At 41.9% G+C, this 23,397-nt stretch overlaps 1 protein-coding gene across 3 annotated transcripts in view; it reads left to right on the top strand.

Annotated features, from left to right (window-relative positions):
- The window catches only part of SEMA6A (semaphorin 6A), a 124,592-nt gene that overhangs the window by 73,045 nt on the left and 28,150 nt on the right, over positions 1–23,397 (top strand). For all 3 annotated transcript variants that reach the window (XM_061189538.1, XM_061189537.1, XM_061189536.1), the window contains exons 6-16: positions 179–280; positions 5,823–5,913; positions 8,914–9,033; positions 9,729–9,817; positions 10,680–10,897; positions 14,441–14,572; positions 16,654–16,809; positions 19,561–19,737; positions 20,107–20,247; positions 20,334–20,414; positions 22,612–22,670. In XM_061189538.1, the coding sequence (XP_061045521.1) occupies positions 179–280; positions 5,823–5,913; positions 8,914–9,033; positions 9,729–9,817; positions 10,680–10,897; positions 14,441–14,572; positions 16,654–16,809; positions 19,561–19,737; positions 20,107–20,247; positions 20,334–20,414; positions 22,612–22,670 (1,366 nt within the window). The remainder of the gene's footprint in view (positions 1–178; positions 281–5,822; positions 5,914–8,913; positions 9,034–9,728; positions 9,818–10,679; positions 10,898–14,440; positions 14,573–16,653; positions 16,810–19,560; positions 19,738–20,106; positions 20,248–20,333; positions 20,415–22,611; positions 22,671–23,397) is intronic.

Here is a 23,397-nt window from a genome sequence, read left to right as displayed (position 1 = left end):
GCAATTGTTATTCTCATCATCATCTTGTGGTAAACATCAGGAGGGGCTCGAACTTTTCACAGGGGAACTCTCCAGCCACCAGCATTTTAACCTTGCTGTTAGCAGATCATGGTACACGGTGAAGGGGTCTCTCTATACTGAACGGACTGGATACCAAAAAGTTTGAATTATTTTTCAGGATGAGTGTCACAACTTCATTAAAGTTCTTCTAAAGAAAAACGATGAGACTTTGTTTGTCTGCGGAACTAATGCCTTCAACCCTTCCTGCAGAAACTATAAGGTAAACGCTATCTTGTCTCTTGGAACCACACAGCCCGGAGGTATTTCGTAATTTACTGTGATTGTGCCTGCAGTAACCTAAGAGGGTTAATTCAACACCACCTGGGTTCCTCTCACTTGTTCCACTTAATGTATTGCTCCACATGAGTGATCCTGAGCAGGCTTCTAAGCTTCCTGTTTGTTCAGGATTGATTGACGCGGCTTTAAAGAGCCGACCCAGCAAAGTTCGTTTCTGTAAAACCCTATTCTCTATTGTTCAGAACGCCAACATATGTACCACATAGTGGATTTCCTCTCTCTCCCTTTCTCTTTTTCCCTCCCACCCTACCATCTCCTCTCTGAGCACAAAAACACACTTATACTGTGAACGATTCCTATTTTTCAAGGGATCTCAAAAGCATGCCATTGGAAACTGCAGACTTTCCTCTAGGTAAGATTATCTTGGCCTTTACGCAAGGGGAAAAAATTAACCCTTGCAGCATTAATAAATCTAGTTAGTTCTGAGGCAGCTGATGGTGGTGTTGCTGAAGGAGCAGAGATGGCAATGATCTGAGGTCCCGGCTCCACATCTTTGGCTTTCCTTGTCCCTTCTTTCTGCAACAGTCTGTCATTCAGCAAACCCGTATTGAGTTTCTCCCGTGACCAGGCATTGACGTTGTAAAGACAGATAGGAGGGCTCCATCCCTAGGGAAGCCAGACAGGGAGAAGAAAACTGCAATCCCATGGGTTTGCTGCCATGGTGACATAATGCAGAGCATGATGGAAGCATCACAGAAAAGTGCTTGTATCAGCCTGAGATGTGGAGTCAGGGAAAGCTTCCAGAAGGAGGTAGACGACTCCCGTCTTCAAGTGTTCCCTCCTGCTGTCCCCACGTATGGAACACAACACCCCAGCCCAGGAGAAACCCAAGCGTCTGTGATTGCCCAGAACCTGACACAGTGTCTCCAAACAGGTGTTCGATTAATTTTGTGGGGTAAATAGTGAAAGAGATAGTGCCTAACCTCAGTCTTAGAGAAGAAGGAGAAGTTACCAAATGAAGGGAGAAGGGCATTCCAGGTAGGGGAACAGCATGAACAAAGGCACGGAGTAAGAAACAGTCTGCTGAGCTTGCGAAGCTGCATTTGGTTCTGAAGTGCTGGACTGTGAGGTGACAAGTGACAACAAAAAAGAGCCTAGAGAGGGAGGTGGCCTCAGGGATTAAGGGAGGAGATGAGATTCAGTAAATACTTAAGTGACAAAAACCAGGAGGATTTACTAATTAACAAGAAGCACAGGATAAGGAGAGACAGGAGTTAAGAACGACTGCAAGGCTATCTCCTGGGTGGGTGGACGGATGGGGCGGCCACCAGTTTGGACAGGGAGTAAAGGAAGAGCAGTGGGGTTGAGGGGGGGGTGGTGAGAACACGGGGGTTCCATTTTGCACGTTAGGAGTATGCCTGGCACCATGGATGGCAATGCCTACGGGACATGAATAAAGATCTCCAACAAGAAGATGGACGGGTCAACCTTGATTGAGGGAGAGACATGGGGGGCATATCTAGATTTGGGTTTCACCAGCATAAACTGAAACCTTAGGGGTGTGAAGAATGAGCAAAGAAATGTTGGGCTGATATCAGGACCAGAGGGCTCACCAGCCTGGATGTGACAGTTTTAAAAGACTGCCTTAGCATAGACATTGGAGGGAGGGTCTATTTTACCCTCATGCTCATCTTCCATCTTATGTTTGGAAACGGGCACCAGCAGGGTCAGGATTAGGGTGAGGCAAGTGAGGCATCTGGCTCAGGAGCAACATGTAAGGGGGGAGGGGGCATCAAAAAATTCAGTAATCAAGATGAATGATATTTTCAATGCAGTATTTTTTTAAATCTAAATTAATGCAAAAAATACTGTCATATCCAAATTTTAAATAATGACAGGAGCCGATTCAGGCTGTAATAGAGGCAGCAGTCCAGTCAAACATTCAGCCAGTAACGGTATACTGGAGCTCGGACTTTAATTCTACCACTTAATATTCCATCCCCGTTTGTCATTGTTTAGGACTCATTAAGATTAATGCTTCTAACAAATCCTAACAAATTCCCTAGCTAGAAAACTATCTTTTATGACAAATTACAGGTTTTCTTGGCACTGTGATACCCGGCCTGCAAGTGGTCCAGCTCATTCTTCCTGCACGTGTTCCATTCCCCAGGATGCTTCACCTCTAAGGGATGCCTTCACCTCTCCCTTGTTCTAGCCACACCTACTGAAACATGTTCCAGGAGCCTGGGCCTCTCAGAAACCACAGACAGGATACATCTAGCATGGCAAATGGTAGTGAGAACCCTTGGCATTGCTCAGACAAGTGTTTTTAGACTCTCGGGGCACAGAGGGACTTTGCTGAGGATGTGGGACATAATGTATTTGCCTGCAGGGAGAATGGACAGCCTCTCTCTTAAGTGCTTGTTATCTCCAGATCAGGACCAAAGGGTCAAAGCAAAAACAATGACCAGTCTTCCACTAACCCAACTCTCAGAGCGCAGAAGCGTCAAGTTAAACTATTTGAAGCAGGAGAGTAACAAAATTTTGGTCTCTGCTCCTGCACCGTGCCCTGACTTACACAATTTTTGTAAGAGAAGTAAGCTGAATATATTAGAGAGATTAGAGCCCCAAATAAGATTATCTGGGGAAGAATTCTGAAGGCTGCCCACTATAAATCTACAACTACACTCCATACCTTTTCCCTCCTGTTCTCTAAACCTCTTGAACTTCCGCACAAGTCAGGCTGGTTCTTAGTATAATTATCTGTACCCTACGGTGATTTAATTTACTAAGGGCTGCTGTAAAGTCTAAGATCTGATGACTGCTACAAGGATTAGTTCTTACTTCATGGAAGGAGGATTTCACCATGGCATTGTTTTGTCTCTGGACTTCTCCAAGTTCCCAAACCAATACATTAATTCTTCATTGCTTCCTGCCCTTGACTAGCTATAGCTATAGCCGCTTTTTTAGAAGTAGGTACATTTTAAAAAATATATCCCCACTGTATATTATTGTTTCCCCATTGCCAGGATTACAGCATGCACTGCTTGGGATAACAGCATTTCCGTTGCATCATTGTGTACCAAGCATCACTTTGAATACTTGCCACAGACCGCAAAGTCTGTCACAGTTCAGCAGGAAGCTCTTCTTGGGACAAAATATTAGGAAAAGTCTTTCATAAAAATGTGCTGGGGGAAGAGTACATTTGCTTTAAAGGATGTCTAACTTGAACATCTTTTCCCTAAAATTACATTTTTAACACACTGCTTTATGTGATTCTCGGCTACAGTTTAAACAAATAGGATGGCTTCGATGGGGGAGATTTCAAAGTGCTTGTACATAGAAATGGCCTGTCATATCCCTGAAAAGGTTTCTGTGGGTTGAGGGCAAAGGGCTAGTGTTGGACCACACTAGCGGCTGCTCAGTAAGAACCTCGCTCCTTCCTCCTGGGCAGCAACTCCAAGCACCTTGATTTAAGGCACCCTGATTTAGTGCTAAAGGCCTTTTCACAGATCCTTCCTCAGCACCGGTGCTGTCTTAGGTTTATCTTCTTTCTGTTTTCATATATGTAGCCAAACCAGGCAACTGCCAGATGATAAACAAAATACCCTAAAACCATAAAGAAGACTGAACTACAGAGAGGGTCAAAACATTAATAATGTGGAGGAGATCTCTCTAGGGACTCTGTGGTGCTGAGATTTAAATTCTAGGATGATCCATGGTGTAAGGAAGAAGTCTGTGTGGTAGGAACCCCCTTAATTATTGGTCTAGGTGGGCCAACCACTGACCAGTGTTAGTGGCTGATCATCAGAGGTTCATTTCCTGCTCACATCACAGTCAAGTATGGGTCAGTGAGAGAGGTTCTGTTCTATGAAAAGGTTATTCAGAAAGCCAGCTCCGTTCTGTTCTTGTGTCTGCCATCTCTTAGGATCTTGGAATTCTCCACTGGATCCTCTGTATCTAAGGGAAGAATGTGGAAAGAGAGCAAGAGGGGAGGACCCTGGAAGGTTTTTAGAGGCCAGACCTAGAGGTGGTGCAGAGCCTTACACACACCCCATTGGCCAGAGCTCAGTCATGTGATCATACCTGACCTGCAAGGGAGGATGGGAAATGTAGTTTAGTGTGATATGTAGGAAAGGGAAATGAAATTTGGTGAACAGCTAGTAAGGCCCTGCCTCACCTGCAAATGCCTATGGAGCCAGACAGGTCACTCACAGGAGTGAAGCAAGCAGGTTGTCAGGATAATCTGTGGGTGAAGGGGCCCTGGTGCTAAAGACCACATGCCTGTTTGAAGAAAATGGCAGGGGCTGCCACTACTCAAGTATAGCCTGCTGCCACTCGGGTAAGAACAGCCTAAACTGACCATCCAACTTGTTCAAAAGCAGCAAGAAATCCAGGTTTTTATATGCAATCTCCCTGTTTTAAAATAGGGCTCACAGGGGCTTCCCTGGTGGCACAGTGGTTAAGAATCCGCCTGCCAATGCAGGGGACACGGGTTTGAGCCCTGGTCCGGGAACGTCCCACATGCCACGGAGCAACTAAGCCCGTGCGCCACAAATACTAAGCCTGCTCTCTAGAGCCCACAAGCCACAACTACTGAGCCCACGTGCCGCAACTACTGAAGCCCGTGTGCCGAGAGCCCATGCTCTGCAACACAAGAAGTCTACGCACCACAACAAAGAGTAGCCCCTGCTCGGCACAACTAGAGAAAGACCGCGCACAGCAACAAAGACCCAACACAGCAAAAATAAATAAATAAAGTTTTTAAAAAAAGGGCTCACAGGCAGGCCAGTAATAACCTCTAGCTCACAGGAACAAGGCCAGGGTTGGGCATTAGGAGATGGAAGTCAAGCAGCAGCCTGTGGCTGTTGGGAGCCTCTCAGCTTCTGGGCCTTTCTCACCTGCACAGTCTGAGGATGGGACATGTTTCTGAAGTAGGTACAAAGGCTACCTGAGCTCTGCTTTCATCCATGTTTTTGTATCTTTGCTGATGCCACACTATTCTTATCAGGTAACCCGAGAAAGAATTCCAGCGTCGTCTTCTAGGATTTAACCCACAAAAGGCAGGACTCCTTGGGCACAACAAAACCAAAACTGAAGTCATTCTCTATGGAGTTCATGACTCAACAGATAATTCATGGGGAGTAGAGGAAGGAGGGGAATTAAGTTTTCTTGGTGTCTGCCTCAGAAATTCCTTTTCCAAGGAGAAAGATGCCACTTCTTGAGCATTCCAGAAGGATACTCTTTATTGGAATAAAGGAATCTCTTTATTGTAGTGGTTCAGAGTCAAGCAGACATGACTGAATTTCTGACTCTCCTAGCTGTAGAATCTTAGTCAAGTGACTTAACCTCTCTAAACCTCAGCTTCGTCATCTGAAACCGAAAGACTTACCTCAGAGGGTATTCGAGGATTATTTGCACCATGCATATGAATTACTTAGCAAATTAAGAGCTTTGTAAATATTAGTTGCTATTACTACTGTTGGTTGCTGTTGTTCTTAATTAAGTCCTATTATTTCATTTAGATGGATACTTTGGAAACTTTTGGGGATGAATTTAGTGGAATGGCCAGATGCCCTTACGATGCCAAACATGCCAACATTGCACTGTTTGCAGGTAAATGACCTGATTTCTTCTCATTGCATTTGCTTTTGTGTGCTCAGCCTGTGGCTGCACATCTACTCTGGAGGATTTGCAGAGTCACAGTTGTACTTTGATTCTCTAGTGAACAGTGTAATTAACAATGCCTTTTCCATTTGAAATTCATATGGAAATTGTACTTTTGCTTCTTAAGAGAAGTCTTTGCCACACTTACCCATGCTTTTGTGCCTTCAGAAAGAATAACAACTTTGTACTGAACATGCGACACACTGGTTAGGGCATGTTTGGGCTGAAATAATAGAAAATCCCACCTTGAACCACCAATGTGGATTGAGTATTTAAGGTAGGGTAGACTTCGGGGTTGGTTTGATTCAACAACTCAATCATCTCATCCAGGACACAGGTCCTTTTCATTTCTCTGCTCTGCTTCCTTTCTTTCTCTGAGAGAGACTGGCTGTTCTCAGAGTCACAGGATGGCTGCCGGGGCTCAACTAGGGCTACATGTCCTCTTGTCTACATACAGAAGGGAGAAGGAAAGAGACAAAAGGAAGCTTTTGGAAGCTCTATCAGAGCCGTGAGACCACACACTCATAAGTTACCAGCAAACATCTTCTCAAATATCATTGACCTGATTAGGATACATGCCTATCTCTGATAGAAAAATTGTAGTGGCCAAGGGGATGATGCTGATTAGCTGAGGTTGACCCATACTCCCCATCCCTACTCCTTCCTTCCATTGCAAAGGATATAAAACAGCAGCAAGTAAGCCATGACTTTCAGATTGGGATTTTTGTGTACTCATGTGTGTGTGTTTTAATTAGAAATTTATTTAGGAATTCACTGCCAGCTGTGCACGTGGAGGTGGGTAAAGGGAGAAGTGTTGGTATAAATAGTGACTGTTATGGCATGTAATAAAGCAGTTAGCTATAATTTCCATCACAGCAGCTAAAAACTGGCACATCCTAGCCAGATAAGAGACTTTAGGGCTTTGATTATGAAAAAAGATTAGCTCCTTGAACTTCATCCTCAATGTCATCCATTTGTGGGCCTGAATCGGCAGTCAAAGATTGAAGAAGTGGTTTGTGCCAGGTTCAGAAGGAAAGGTTTGTCAGGTTCTCCTCCAAAGGTAGAGCACAGTATTGTCGGGAAGCAGCACTGTGAGAAACACAAAGTCTTGTAAACCTGTTTGTAAGCATGGCCAGGGGCAAGGCTAGTGGTAAGAGTGTTTGAGTATATTCTAAAGTGCATAACTTCTGCAGCAACACTTCTCTGACACTTGGCACCTGCATTAGTCAGTACCATGGAGGATGTGGGCTGCAGTGGAGAACACAAGTTTAACCATTAACTAAAAAAAAGTAGCCTGAGGTAGAAAGAGGAGAATGGGCAGAGTGTTTACTAAGGCCACCAAGCTTCCAGAAGCAAGCCATGTGAGACCATACTGTGACTGCCCCTCTGCCCCCTCCAACAGGTATATTTGAATCAGTGTTCACTGAAATGTCTGAAATCTCATAAAAGCTCAGCCCTTATAAACAGAAGATATTTGTTGCACCTCAACGGTTGCCATATTATGAAGAGTACCAAAATAGTACTTGATTTTACAAGTAAAAGTTCTGGTGAGATACCCAGTGTGGAATGTAAAACAAAGAGACGGGGGAGTGTTCACCAGCAATAACCACACACACATACACAGTGCTCCCACTACCCTCCACTCTTCAGGTGCATCTGTATGACCTGGGGCTATGATTCTATAGGAAAAGTTGTGATTTTTGTAGACATATGTTTATCGATAGAAAGGTGTGCTGTCTGCACTTAAAATCTAACCCAAACAGTCAACACTTACTGTGATATACGAATGCCAGTAATGTAGATGTGAAGACAGCTCTATCCTGAAACTAAGCAAATGTCAGTTAAGACCAAAAGTAGACATCAAGAACTTTGCTTAGGTATGTTTGGATAAGATTTTTTTTTTAAAAAACCATATGCTTATTCCACAAGTGGAAGAGCTTAAAAGAATACTGTATTGTATATAAACCACTTTTGAAGATACTTTCGAAGCCACAATTTACAAAGATATGTAATCCATTAAAAATGAGCCAAGGAAGTAATTTTTTATATTAAATATAATTAGTGTTTCCATTTCATCTACATAGATTTTGCTATTCCAGAACAGCCCATTTGATTATTTGTGTAAACAATGCTTGCTAATCCAGGAAAAGAACCCCAAATTTCAAGGATTCACCTTGTCATCTTCGCTCTCTTCTGCCTTGAATGTATCCTCAAGCATAAGTCCCAAAGAGCATGAATTCTTAAAGAAAGACCAATTTGAACTCAGCACCATCCCTTCCCCCCGCCCTTTACTTTGGCTTCTTATATATCAGAATGTTCTCAGTTTGTGACTTTGGAAATACTGAAGCAAATACTTCTTAAATGGAAAGCTAGATTGGCAGGGCTTAGTGGCTCTATGACTGAGGTAAAGAGGAGCAGAGACTCGCAGGATACACGTAGCAATTTTAGTCAGCTCTTTTTTTGCTTATGAATCCCCTTTCTTCAACTTCCCTCACCAGCTCAGGCCGAGGACGCTGTTACTTCTGCTTGCACTTAAATTTTCTGGTGATACAATCAGCCTCTATCTTTCCCTGGGCTCCTACCTAATCCAGTTTACCACGGTATGGTGGCAGTTGCAGTGTCCAAGAGGCCTTGGCCTTGAGATTTCAGTCAAGGTACATCTAATTGAGTGAAGCAAACAACACTTTTCATTTACCCTGTTCCCTGAGCTGCTGCTGCTTAGAAATTGCCGTGCAATTTAAAAAATGAAAAATGTTTCATCTCTCATGATCCCAATTTAAAATGGTTAGGAATGTGGGCCAAGTGTTTTCCCAGAAACTCTTGGGCTTTTCCCAGGTGCCCTATCTTATTTGCCTGATACAGGAAAGCTGGGCGGGGGAGGCCTCTATTATTCCCCCATGCCCACTGTCTTGCTGCAACTCCGACCACCTCTTCTCTTTCTCTTCGAAGACGGAAAACTGTACTCTGCTACAGTGACTGACTTCCTTGCCATTGATGCAGTCATTTACCGGAGTCTTGGAGACAGCCCAACCCTACGGACCGTCAAGCATGATTCAAAATGGTTGAAAGGTGAACAAACAATTAAAAGAAGAAAGGAGGGGAGGTGGGGGAGATACATATCCTGAGGGAGATTCAGAGCCTGGATGGACCAGACTGTAGTTGCATTTTAGTAATGGCTTCTCACAGACAGGAAGGTGGAAATTGCACCTTTTGCCCCCAGTTGATTTATTTACCTCCCCTTTTCACTTCCCATGAGTTTCTGGAGTGTTATCAAAACTACCAATGCCACTGTAATAGAAGACGTGACATTTATCTTTCCTGCTTCAAGCGCTCATTTCAGAGTCCCACGTGAAAACAACTAAACACTTCATTCATGGAAGGGAACGGGGGATTGGAGGTGGTGGGGAACAGGAAAAAAGCTGTTCACAACCCTGTATGAGTCAAGGGTGACAAAGAGATGTGTACAAAATCCATTCTGTAATTTGAGCATTGTATTGTGGAAAATAAAATTACATAGATATGCAAAACTCATTTATTCTTCATTGTTCATTGCAACTGCTTCTGAAAGATAAAATCTGTAGGCTTAAATGCTTTCTGAAATCACCAGCACCTGCATGTGTGAAGTCACTACAAATGGTTAGTGTTAACCAAATGTCTAATGGCCCTACACTTTTAATTAATAACATGTCTTTGGTTGCAGCTGATTGCAGTTCTTTTTAACTCTGTGTGACATGTCCCCAATTAAAGTGCCCATTTGTCCACAGAACCGTATTTTGTCCAAGCGGTAGATTATGGAGACTACATCTACTTCTTCTTTAGGGAAATAGCGGTGGAGTACAACACCATGGGAAAGGTAAGAGGGGAGGACGTCTCAATTTTGGGCCAGTGTGGTTATCAATGACTTTGAAATAAGAACCATAAATCTAATGACAAGGTCATCGTTTTGAGAAGATCCAGCCAAAGACTGGTGGAAGTGAAATATTTTGCTTCCTCAAACCCCTGTAATGCTTTTTCTGAGTAGTAACAGATTACAGGGAAACCTCTTAAATGTTTATATTGAAAATTTAATAGATAGATGTTGGGTTGATTTCATACTGAGTTTCAAGTACCTTAAGATGTGGTTTCCAGGTCCACTCATCAGGTTTTTTTGTTTTAAATTGAGTCGCTCCAGAGAGAGAGTGTAAATATTCAATATCTTTTAAGAAAACCAAGGGTCTTGACTGTATTACAAAAAGCAATTGAACACTTAGGGGATGTCTATTTCAGTTATTTTTATCAGAGAGTAGATCAAGATCACTAAGTTAGAGGGCACAATTCAATGCCAGGGTGGCTTGCACAGTTAGAGGAATTCAGAGTATGAGATGCAGAGCCCAGAGGCAGCTAGTGAGGATGGCAGAGATGGTGCATACAAGTGTGCTTTTGTTTGAGGAAATAAAAAGCTAAGCAGTCTGTATGGAAATGAGTTTATGTGGCTGGGAGCTGATCCCCTGAAGGATTTATGGCTCTGTATTAAATGCCACAGCCTTATCTTTCAAAACATGCTGTTCCAATGCTGAGTTTTTCCCCTTCTTTTTTTTTTTGCCACTGATTTTAGAAACACAGGATTAAATTAAGCACCTTGTTGTTCTGTTTCTGTTTTCTAAGAAAGGCAAATTCTACTAAGATCTCCACGAAAAGTAAGTGCATTTCATTTTCTCCATGTTTTTTCTCTGCAGGTAGTTTTCCCAAGAGTGGCTCAGGTTTGTAAGAATGACATGGGAGGGTCACAAAGAGTCCTGGAGAAACAGTGGACATCTTTCCTTAAAGCTCGCCTGAACTGCTCAGTTCCAGGGGACTCTCATTTTTATTTCAACATCCTGCAGGCAGTTACAGACGTGATTCGTATTAATGGCCGTGATGTTGTCCTGGCAACCTTTTCCACACCTTATAACAGGTAACCATGCCCTGGCTGTGTGGACTTAATCAGTCCTTCCTGGCTTCCTTTTCCCAAGGGGTTCTTGTCTAATACACAAGATTTGCAACTGATGGAAAAATTGCCATTCACTGTAGCTAAGAAGCACTTAACATTCAGTTTTCATCAACAAATTAACAGTCATTTATAAGCACTGTTAGAGTAGGATTCTGGAGAAAGTAATTAGATAAATTATAACAATATAGTCTTTTCATATACCTGGAGTATAAACACTATTCATGTGCTATTTCTCAATCCCTCCAGGAATCTTGAAAAGTGAATACTGTTGCCTTCTTTTTACACTTGAGGAAACTGAGTTCAATTATACTATCTGGTCCAGGTAGCCAACAGATGGAAGCAGCAGCTTTGGAACTCAAGAATGTTCCTCCTTTCCCTTCTAGGTCATCTAACATTTTATTTGACTTTTAATATTTCTATGACTGGATCAGTAATTTTTGAAGTAAAAATACTGGAAACTTATTAAAATGCTACAGAGTGAAATTTAGGAATTAGATGAGTCCATCTTGCATCCCACCTAAGGGACCTTGGTTATTATCCTGTCAGAGGAACCAGGATCCCAACCACAGCACTACTGTCTGACTCTGGAGGGTTCTACTGAGGATTTACAAGTCATCAAACGTTGCACGGAGAAATACTGTCTCAGCCTGTTCATCCCTATTTTTGTATTTTCTTAAGCTAAGACACTGAGCTATTAAATGGCACACTAATAACTGTCCCTGGAACAGTGAAATGTGTAGAGACTAAAGAACAGAAGGAAGAGGGACAGTATGTTCCCTGGTACCTGGCCCTCCCAGACCTCAGAGTACTAGCACCGTTGTGTGGAAATGATCCTAACTCTGGCCATGGTCATGAAATTGCAATACATGTACTATATTCTCACTTCCATGTAGAATTTTGTGTGTTCCATATGATCTTCCGTAAGGAATGCACTGTTTTGTTTTGGATTATACTTTTTACAAAAACTTTGAAGAACTTGATGAGTGGCTAGATGACAGGATAACTGCTAGGAAGAAATGCTTAAGAACTGGGTAGAGCCTAGAACAGAGCTAGCTGAAAGATGAAATAGTGTTCCTCAGTTATATGGAGGGCAAGAGTCAAGAGTTCCCCACTGACGAGATATGAAAACATAAACCCATATTGCAGCAAGAAGTATTTAGTTGGGTTTAAATAAGCTGCAACCATCTAAAGGAATTTTTAGACTTGAAAATAGAAAAGATAAAAAAATTCAGGCCTTGACTGCTCATACCTTGGAACCGATGTATCTAGTAGTGTTGAAAAAGAATACTATTTTGGAACACAGAATGTAGGTGCCAGTGGAGTTTCAGAGCACATTTCTAATTTTTTTGTATGTTTTTTGAGAGGGTGAGTCACTTCATGATTACAATAGAGTAGTAGATTCCTGCATATTATGTATACTCCCATTTAAAGAATTTTCTTAAAAGGGCCCTAGGAAACATTCAATTAGCGCATGCTAATGCAGTCTCAGAAACCATATTTGTTTAGTAAAATCAGAAAATGGCAAAGATGTGCATACCAGTTTTCATATATAAATTATAGTCCCTCTCTTGTTTTACTCCCTCTGGTTTCATCCCTCTCCACCGGATCCTCCACACATGCACACTTCATCATGTCAGGTTGTTTCAAATCCTTTAGGTGCTCCTCTTTGCCCTGGGGATAAAGCCCAGCTTCCTTGGCATAGCATGCAGGCCCCCTCATGGTCGGGCACGGGCTCCTCCTCCAGCGCAGAGGGCTTACTGGAGCTTGCTCATGCCCTGCTCTCTGCCAAGTCTGCCCACCCAACCCATGTCTGTTTGCCCACTGAACCCCCGGGAATGCTCCAAGCCTCGGCTCCAGCTGCCTCCCATGGAACCCTGCACATACCTCTTTTTTACCAGATTGTGTTGGAATATTTGTTATTGTTGCTATTATTATCACTGTTGTTGTTTTTGTTGTTGTTTTCTTACACACTGAACTGCGAGTCAGCTGAGAGCAGGATTCTCTTATTTATTGACATTCACTGCTTGAGATTAGGGATTCCATAAATATATGCTGAATGAACAGAAGATGGGAAGAAAGGGAGGTAATAAAGTAGGGAAGGAAAAAGAAAGGATTTACAAGTGAGTATAACCTTAGGAAGATTATAAAACCCTAGGGTATCTTTAGTTGTTATGAAGTGCCTCATAAAATACTTCAATATTTATCCTATTTTTCTTAATATTTAAAGTAAATAGGTACACCTCTTACTTTTAGGAAAGCGAGATGTGGAGAGAGTCTTACAAAATTAAATAATGCTGGGGGTTCTGAAATTTCAAAACAAATGGGGATCATTGTCTTATTATAGACTCAATACTGTGAATACATACACATACACACACACACACACACACACACACACACACGCTACATACTTTAAAATTCATCCTGCCACCTTGTTTTAAATAAGCTTTCTAATCCTCTCCCTATTTCTTGCTTTATTAGTAGTACTTCATAATTGTGTTACAAAATTAAAGATGGCATAAAATTCTCCTAATCATATATGAAGTGATTTCCGTATCCTTTCAACATCTGCAAAATCAGGACTAAATCATTCTTTCTCCCTGGATGATGGTCATGCTGCAGAGTGCTTGTGTCTTGCCCTGGATGCTTCTGTGTGCAGTGACCCACCACCTCAAAGCCTGATTAAAACTGTTGGCCAGCCAGTGGCTGAAATTTATTTGATCAAAATCAAGGAATGACCGCAGTCAAAAACAAACATGGGTTTAAGCAGTGTACCTAGATGAATGAATAATTCATGTCTGTTCACCACTGATGAAAAAAAAAAAATCCCAAAATCCTTCTAGGAGTGCCAGGCAAGAATGTAATTATAGGTAGAGATTACTGTCATTATTATTATTTAGCACTTAATAGAGCATTTTATTTGCAAAGTGTTGGTGCTTTAGAGATTTAAATTGTTTAGTCTTATGCAAATAAACAGGAAGTAAACTTTGCAACGTACAGTGACTAACATAAAATATGGTTGGGTTCCTCACACATACATCCTCACTCCTGAAGTCCTTGGCTTGAGGAACCAAATTCAAAGAAAGAATATGTGAACAGTAGAGGCACTTTTACTTCAAATTTTCACCAATATTAGAGACACAGAATGTTGTCCAAACATTTTATCTTTGGTTTAAAGACGGATAATTTCAGGGAATTCATGAAACTTATAAATCACCAGCTCAACCATTCCTCCTTTATAAACAAAAACAGTGCCAGACACAAGACATAAAGAGACTTTCTTCTATGATTCTGCTGTAACTAGCCCTTTCTTTAAGGCCACTGATGCAAATTTGAGTCACAGAAACATTCTCCTTATGGGCTAGGATCCCTTACATTTATAGTGTTCAGGATACGAACATTAAATTTCAACTGCCCGTACTAGGAAAGTTCCTTTGGAGTTTATTTTCCAAACTGCATGCGTAACTGTTGCGCGAATAACACTTTGTGTGAAATGTCCTACTGCAGCATCCCTGGGTCTGCAGTGTGTGCCTATGACATGCACGATGTCGCCATTGTTTTTACTGGGAGATTCAAAGAACAGAAGTCTCCAGATTCCACGTGGACACCAGTTCCTGATGAACGAGTGCCTAAGCCTAGGTATGTGCAAATATTTATATGGCTTTCTTGAATTTCTCATAAACTGCACACTAGTGCCTTCCATGCGGGCCACACAGATACAAATGCCAACACAAAAGAAAGGCCGGTGAGGCCGTTTGCCTTCATTCCCTTAACCGAAACCCCAAATTACCTACAGTTGTATTCAAAACAGTGACTCTCTAGTCTTTTGCTTAGACTCTCTATCTGTGGATTACCCAATGCAATCCTAGGATGACAGGAATCATCTGGTCCAGCAGCCCCAATGGTCTATAGTTGACGAAATTGAGGCCCAGAGAGGTATAAAGTGAGTTGTGCAAGTTCACATCGCTGGGGAGATGATTTCCACCGCCCCTCCCTGCTTCTCTTCAGTTTTGCAGAGACCCATGTCTCTCAGCCTTTAAAAAATGTAAAATATAAATGGTGTTCCCTGGATTTTGTGACTAGACTGGATCAGAACTGATCCCGGACTCTGGGCCAAGGGCAGCAGGTACAATGGGCCATTATTAGGATGTCTCTGGTCTGCCAGGTTCTGGTCTGTTTGGGGCCCAGATGCACCGTCGATTCTCCCCTCCCCAAAATGTGTCCCAGAAGTGCTTTCATGAGGAACCTATTGTTGAGAGACAATACAGAGACCTTTTGGTCCTGTGGAATATCTATCAAATCCTCACACTAAACCAGTTAACTCATTCCTCCTAACTGGGACAGGATGAAACTCTCTCCCAACCCTGTACCTGCCCTCTTTATGGGGCACACACTGCGTACCTCCCATCACAGCATTCGAAATCTAAGTTATATAGAAACATCCCTGTGTGTTCGGCTTCCTCCACTTAATTTGTGGAAGGAAACCCAGTGTCTTCTAAACTTTTTTGGTTTCCAACTCTCTCCTCCGACATCCAATCCCCCACACAAAACACCCAGCCCAATTCACTTAATTGAACTAACTTAGATAATATGAAATACTGTACCCACGGGAGAAACCCCTACAGTTCATCCATTTTCATCCCCTGAATTAAATGGCATGTGCATTCTCTGTTATTTATGGAGAGCAGACTAGGTGTAAAAAGCATACCCTGGCAACCTCAGATAGATTCTCCAAGTCATTGCCTGGGATTCTTAGCTACCTTCCAGGTAAGCAGGAAGGGGAGTTAAGCTTGAGGGGTCAGGTTTCAGGGAGTACTTATGTAATATGCTCCCCCGGGTATCGAAAGATGGTGTCACTCAGCCGTCACCAGGACACATATTTCAAGTGACTTTCTACTGGTGGCAGCATGTTTGCTTTCATCCTTCCACGTGCTGGCCTGTCTCTCTTACAGATATCTGGACGCTTTCACTGGCTGGCTGGGTTAGTGCCATGAAAGTGTGTGCCTGGGGCTACACCCTGCCAGTGTTGACAGGGTCCACTTTTCTCTCCTGCACCAGTGGGCAAAGCAGGTGTCTGGACAAGACTGGCACCGGTGTTTCCCTGATCTGACTTTGCTGAGATGTCCCTTGACTCCTAAAACCATATAATTTCTTTTAAAAATGAATTTTCAGTGTCATTTTTCAGAAATTTTAAAAATGCCTTTTCAGGCAAGAATTTCAGCGTAAATGGCTTTTCATACCTACCCAAATCAAACAAAAACAATAAAAAACAAAACCCAAATGTTCTCTGGCCCCCTAGTAATGAGTTTGTTTTTGACATTTGTGAAAAAGTCAGCCCAATTGTCTCTTTTTGTGGAGCAAATGCCTCCAGAAGCTCTAGCAGTGTTTTAAGACAGACAGAGCAGTCCCGGAGACGTGCAAACCAAACCCTCACTTGTTTCAAGCTCCCTCACTGTTTGCGGGGCGGGTTTGTGCTGCTGGCGGGGAAGCCAAGCTGCTCCCAGCCAAGGCTGAACTGTCCTGGCTCAGGCTTCTCTATGGAGTGAGGAGGTGGCCCTGAGGAAAGCTAAGCATATTTTTTGGTGGCATTATGCATTGTTCAGCTTCCTCTGCTCAGCCTACGGTATGTTCTCCCTCATGCCATATGCACAGAGAAGCAGCTCATTCAAAGAGTTTGCCATAAAGCATGATGTAAGCCCCCTCCCTTTGTTTCTTTTTAGGCCAGGTTGCTGTGCTGGCTCATCCTCCTTAGAAAAATATGCAACCTCCAATGAATTTCCCGACGATACCCTGAATTTCATCAAAACGCACCCACTCATGGACGAGGCCGTGCCCTCCATCATCAACAAGCCATGGTTCCTGAGGACGATGGTCAGGTGGGTGTCAAGCAAACCATGTCCTCACTGGATTTCCCCTGTTCCTTCCCATGCTTACGGAACCTATCATCAGTGGATCACAATTTGAAATGCCACAAACATCTTCTGTTATCCCGGGCATTGATTCAGCTCTGAAGTCCCGGGCACATGGGTGGATGCCACCAAACCCCATGACCACATTCCCAGTGAACACAGTTCAGATAGTTTCAGGCTAATTGGACACATGCCAGCAATTAGAGGAAACAAAGATATCTCCTTCTGCGTTAGCCTGTTAATCCCACGTGTGTAAGAGTAGAGGCGCAGTGAAGAGAAATCAGTCAATGGATGTAGATACCTGTTTGTTTGGATATGGTTGCAAAACATGCTGCAGATGTCATCCGAGCACTGTCCCTAGATTGTTAGCTGTCATACGGAGCGTGGACTAACGGAGCATTTGCACAAGTATGCCAGCATGAAGGGTTCATACTTCAGCATTTGTTGTCTGGAGTGGCGGCCAACGGAGAAGGGATAGCTGATTAGAAATCTGTGACAGCATTAAATACTCCTCCTTCTCATATTTATTTAGGGCTTATTGCCAAACAGTTCAACAGGCTTTCCCAAGTACCATCCAGTTTTGGCAGTCATCAAACAGAATGTTAATTAACTTTACCACCATTTTTTAAACAGCGACTTTATTGAAAGATATTAAAGTACTGGGTTGGCCAAAAGGTTCATTCGGTTTTTTCCATAAGATGGCTCTAGTAGAACTTAGTTGTCTTTAATTTCATTCAAAAAAAATTTGTTAGACTGTATGTGACAGCTGTCATATCAGTGTGCATTTTAAAAAAGACTTATCAAAATTGGTGAATTTTTGTGTAGCCATTTTAATACTGAAGATGGAAGAAAAAAAGCAACATTTTCAGCATATTATGCTTTATTATTTCAAGAAAGGTAAAAACACAACCGAAATGCCAGAAAAGATTTGTGCAGTGTATGGAGAAGGTGCTGTGACTGATCGAACCTGTCAAAAGTGGTTTGCGAAGTTTCGTGCTGGAGATTTCTCACTGGACGATGCTCCATGGTCGGGTAGACCAGTTGACGTTGATAGCGATCAGATCGAGACATTAATTGAGAACAGTCAACATTATACCACGCAGGAGATAACCAACATACTCAAAATATCCAAATCAAGCGTTGAAAATCATTTCCACCAGCTTGGTTATGTTAATCGCTTTGATGTTTGGGTTCCACATAAATTAAGCAAAAAAAAACCTTGACCATATTTCTGCATGTGATTCTCCACTTAAATGTAATGAAAATGCTCCATTTTTGAAACAAATTGTGACGGGTGATGAAGAGTGGATACCGTACAATAATATGGAACAGAAGAGATCGTGGGACAAGCGAAATGAACCACCACCAACCACACCAAAGGCCGGTCTTCATCCAAAGAAGGTGATGTTGCGTATATGGTGGGATTGGAAGGGAGTCCTCTATTATGAGCTCCTTCTGGAAAATCAAACAGTTTCAACAAGTACTGCTCCCAATTAGACCAACTGAAAGCAGCACCTGATGAAAAGCGTCCAGAATTATATGATGCATTAGATAATGCAATACCGCATGTTTCTTCAATGACCAGGCAAAAACTGTTATGGTTTGGCCGGGGTTCTGATTCATCTGCCGTATTGACCAGATATTGCACCTCTGGATTTCCATTTATTTAGGTCTTTACAAAATTCTCTTAATGGAAAAATGTCAATTCCCTGGAAGACTGTAAAAGGCACCTGGAACAGTTCCATGCTCAAAAAGATTAAAAGTTTTGGAAAGATGGAATTATGAAGTTGCCTGAAAAACGGCAGAAGGTAGTGGAACGAAAGGGTGAATATGTTGTTCGGTAAAGTTCTTGGTGAAAATGAAAAATGTGTCTTTTACTTTTACTTAAAAACCGAAGGCAGTTTTTGGCCAACCCAATACTATAATGCCTCTTGCCCATAAGATGGAAACCATGGTATGTAACTTGCAGAAGAGTACATGTTTTCTGGTTCCTGCCATGATGCTTAAGGAGAAAAGGGTATCCATGGAGTGTTGAACGGCTATGGGATTTCAGAGAAGGAGGATACCCAACAGGACTTATCTAGGCAGGCAGTAGGACTAATGCCCTTCACCTTTGGCTTTAGATGGATCTTGTTTGGCTTGTATATCCATTTATTTATTAATATTGCCATTAGCACTCTACCTCCCCATCCTTCAGAACTCTCTACCCCTCTGTACACAATCAGAAAGCTTTCCAGTCTGACATTTTGTTGACAAGTCTTGGCACTTCAGGGGAAGAGTATGGAAAAATGGTAGCCGCTGCTTTTCTTTTCACTGTTCAATGAAATGTTAGCTGTGACGGGATAGTGGTTAGTACTTTGCATTGCGAAATATTAAATGAATTCACTTATTATTTCTTCCCCTCTTCACAGCAGACATCAGTCTTTCCTTGTTGTTCATGAAAGGGATAATTGCTGAGTGGTTTCAGATGGTGATGGCTATGTATTTATTATGTAACTTGGCCTCCACACATACATACCTCTTTCCTCCCCTTGGAGCCATACTAATGCTCTACATATGGAAATAAAGGAGCAGAACAGCTTGACAGCATTATTTATATGCATATATTTTTCTTGAGGTTATTACTAGAAAGCTCTATCCCAATTGTTTGAAGTGGAAAAGGGGACACTTTAATGAAAGACCAACAAAGAGATAAAAAATGTGATCCTGTCATTTTAGATACCGCCTGACCAAAATTGCGGTGGACACCGCTGCTGGGCCATATCAGAATCACACTGTGGTTTTCCTGGGATCAGAGAAAGGAATCATCTTGAAGTTCTTGGCCAGGATAGGAAACAGTGGTTTCCTAAATGACAGCCTTTTCCTGGAGGAGATGAGCGTCTACAACCCTGAAAAGTGCGTAGAATGTTTGGTTCTTTCCTAGTAATTATTTGTTACTTTATTATCTTTTCCATTCAGAGAAATCATGGCAGACTTAGATTTTATACATTTAGGTGACTTTTAGTATTATTTGTAAAAATCTTTTCATACATTAAAAGCATTATTTTCTCCTTGCTAATAATGTGTGTTTATATAAACACATACATTGTGTGTTTATGTGTATGTGTGTGGGTGCACACATAAGGTTCTGTTTCCCGTTCAGTTGGATCAGATTAAGAGATCTAACCTTGTGCGCTGGGAGGTGGGGTGTAAGGGTGGTGGCAGGAAAAAGAGAACTGACCCAAGAGAGACTATGAATGATATTATCCTGCCTTATAAAATTAGGTGCAGCTATGATGGAGTAGAAGACAAGAGGATTATGGGCATGCAACTGGACAAAGCAAGCAGCTCTCTGTATGTTGCATTTTCCACTTGTGTGATAAAGGTTCCCCTTGGCCGGTGTGAACGACATGGGAAGTGCAAAAAGTATGTATTTGCCTCATTGATCATTAGAAAGTCCACAGTGCTTAGAAAAGAGTCCTAGGTAGCTCACAGTCATCCTCTTCCTGCAGAACCTGTATCGCTTCCAGAGACCCCTACTGTGGGTGGGTAAAGGAAGGAGGTGCCTGTGCCCATCTGTCACCTGGCAGTAGGTAAGGAGCCCGAGGTGTGGGAGAGTATAAAGTGGCCTAGACGTACAATTAATTGCGCTCACACACACCACTGCCACTCAGCCTTCCGTGCACAAGCCTCATCAATACGACTGCCAGCCGTTCTCCCTCCTTTGCCCATCTCGTAGAACAACCCAACATCACGTGGCAGATTTCCAATTGATTAATCATCTATCCTCAGACTAACTAAAAACAGAGAAAAACAACACAGTGGACTTCTAAGTATTCCCTGGAGAGAGGGACAAGACGGTACATGCCTTGATCATCACAGTGCGAGGACAGCAGAGAAAGGGAGCAAGAGGGTACCAATTAGATTAGTGATGTGGTTTGTCCAGCCATAGCAAAACTGGCTCTTCTAATTGACCATCCAGGGCTGAGAAGAAACTGCGGAGCATTTGTTAAGCAATGCATTTGTACTGCAAGCATAGTGTATACATGCAATAAACCTCTCCCCTGCACTGAAGAACAGTTGACCCTATTACTTGTTAGGTAGTAAATCAATTCTTGGCATTTCTCCAGCAGATCAGCTAGATCAAGCTAGTCTACCATGCATGTGATTTTGATGCTTAGAATCGTTACCCTGACTTTAAATGCCTGGATGGTATTAGCTCAAAGGTTTTACGCTTTTACTTCAGCGGATGTGAAATCCAAAAGAACATTTGGAAAAATATTCAACGTATGTCCTTGACAGGTTATGGCAATTCAAGGAAGGTGCCAGATGGCAGCACAGTTCTTTCTTAGCCATTTCTTCAACTTCCTCTGATCTAAAGGGCGAAAAGAATCGTCCTCACATCACTCTGAGCCTCCTCTCCCAATTGAGAATAGCTAGTCAAACAGACAGGAGGGCATATCTGATGACCACCGCCTGCATAATTTGAGGGAAAGTATTTCCATATACAGAGCTAATGGTAACTATCAAGTCTGACCTAGAAATTTGACTAATGCAAAGGGTTGACTCACCATTTATTATTAGATCAGCTTTGTGAGTAGCAATATTGACCTACTACAGTGTTAAAGCTTTGTATCTTTTCACGGGAACCTTGAAGTGAAGGAGAAAGGATCACAATGCACAGTGAGGGAAGCTGAGAAATGACCTATCTCCTTTCTTTAGTCAAGGTGTGACCAAAAGTAGTAAGACTGGTTTTTAAGAATCATTTTAAAGTCAACATGAGAACATTTCATTGTTCAAAACATGCAGAACTCTCTTTGGAAAGTGGCCTTCAGGGCCTGGTGCATATTGGCTTTCATTACCACTAGAAATCTTTATCCTTTGAGGATGAATTTGATTTTTAATACAACATAAAAACACTGGAAAACAAACATGGTGCATTATTAGATCAAGGTTTGACTTTCCAAAAAGTTTTCCTATATGGCTCATAAGTAGACTCTGAAGGCAGTTACAAAACAGGAGTTTCAGTTATGGTGTAGAAAGAAGCGCAAAGTTCCCCCCAAAAAGGACAAGACTCCTTTGGAGTATTCCAGTGTGCTTATTTAAAAATCAAAATAGATATTATTAGGATTGATCTTATTCATGGTGTAATAGTTTATACAGCCCAAAGGTGACCTTATAAGAAGAGTGAGCCTGTAGAGGAGCATGAGGGCAATACTCCTGAGGACTGGGCCTGGGGCAAGAGTGAACGCAACACCTGAGTGGTCTCAGCAAAATGCACCGCCATGTCCGTCCTCTCAGGGGCCCACATATCCACTGACCATTTGAACACTTTGTTATACAAAGCTACTTCTAAGCAAAGAAACAGATAAAGGTCTAGGAAGGCAAGAGTTGGGGCAAAAGAGAGGAAAATACTTTTTTTTAATTTAGAGACTTCTGTATCACTTATGTAAGGAGTGTATGTTAACATGTAAACTTCTCAGATATTTAAGAAATGCTCAGGGCATCAGAGGCAAAGAGTGATATAGGTAATCCACAAACTAATTAACTCCCTGCATAATACCTGAATTAACTGTCTAAAACATGGCTTCTCTTGGGAGATTCACGAAGGACTCATTTCTGTAAGCTTAGGAGATAAACTTTCGAGCTGTTACCTACTTTTTTTGCACCTGTCACTCAATTTATCCAGCTGTGTTAGATGCTTTAGTGAAACTTAAGATGCATCCTGCAATAGACTCATATCATTGAATTTGTGTCTATCTTTCTTCTCTTCCCTCCTTTTTTTTGAAGACTGACTTTTGAACAGGACATAGAGCGTGGCAATACAGATGGCCTGGGAGACTGTCACAGTAAGTAGAGCTTTTTATCCATTTGGATATTTATTCTATAAAAAAGATGCTTTTATAGACTGGCCTAGAAACATGACCCCACATGTGACACTGAGTGCAGCTGCCTCTAAAACATGCATAAATAACAGAAATCACCTTCTAAACATCAAAGAAAACAGTGTGTTTTGAAGACTCTGTTGCCAATGCTGTTGCCATAAATGCTGGCACCTATTTCATTATCATAATGCTGTGGAACAAATTCACTCTAGAGGATGTCTACTACAGCAGAGCAGGAAGTTACATCAGCATTTCCATTTAAAACCAGTTTTGTTGTTTTTAAAGATATGTTACTGCCATAATTTTCAGCCAAATAATAAAAAGACTGATCACTGTACTCTAGCTTTTTAATTGAATGGGACTATTTTATTTCTCTTGAACATATCGATTAACAAAATTATTTTTTAAATTAGATTTATGTTTATTACCATTTGCAGTAGAAAAAAATTTCAGAAAGAACCCACTACATACAAGGTGACTCAAAATAACCTTTTTATAAGAACTGACCTACTATACTAATCTCAGAGTTCATTTCAAAAGTTATTACATGCTAACATTTTAGTTAGAACTTTTTATAAAGGATCCTGGTCAAAGGTCTGCCCAGTTGTCCAGTGATCTGATTAATATCAATATTCTCCTAAAAATGCTTTATTAATGCTAATTTAGAGAATAATGCCATACTCTTGGAAAA

The sequence above is a fragment of the Eubalaena glacialis genome, chromosome 4 (assembly GCF_028564815.1).
Source record: "Eubalaena glacialis isolate mEubGla1 chromosome 4, mEubGla1.1.hap2.+ XY, whole genome shotgun sequence".
NCBI classification, from domain to species: Eukaryota; Metazoa; Chordata; class Mammalia; order Artiodactyla; family Balaenidae; genus Eubalaena; species Eubalaena glacialis.
The sequence above is the reverse complement of the archived record's forward strand: the minus strand, read 5'-3'. Positions and strand labels throughout refer to the sequence as shown.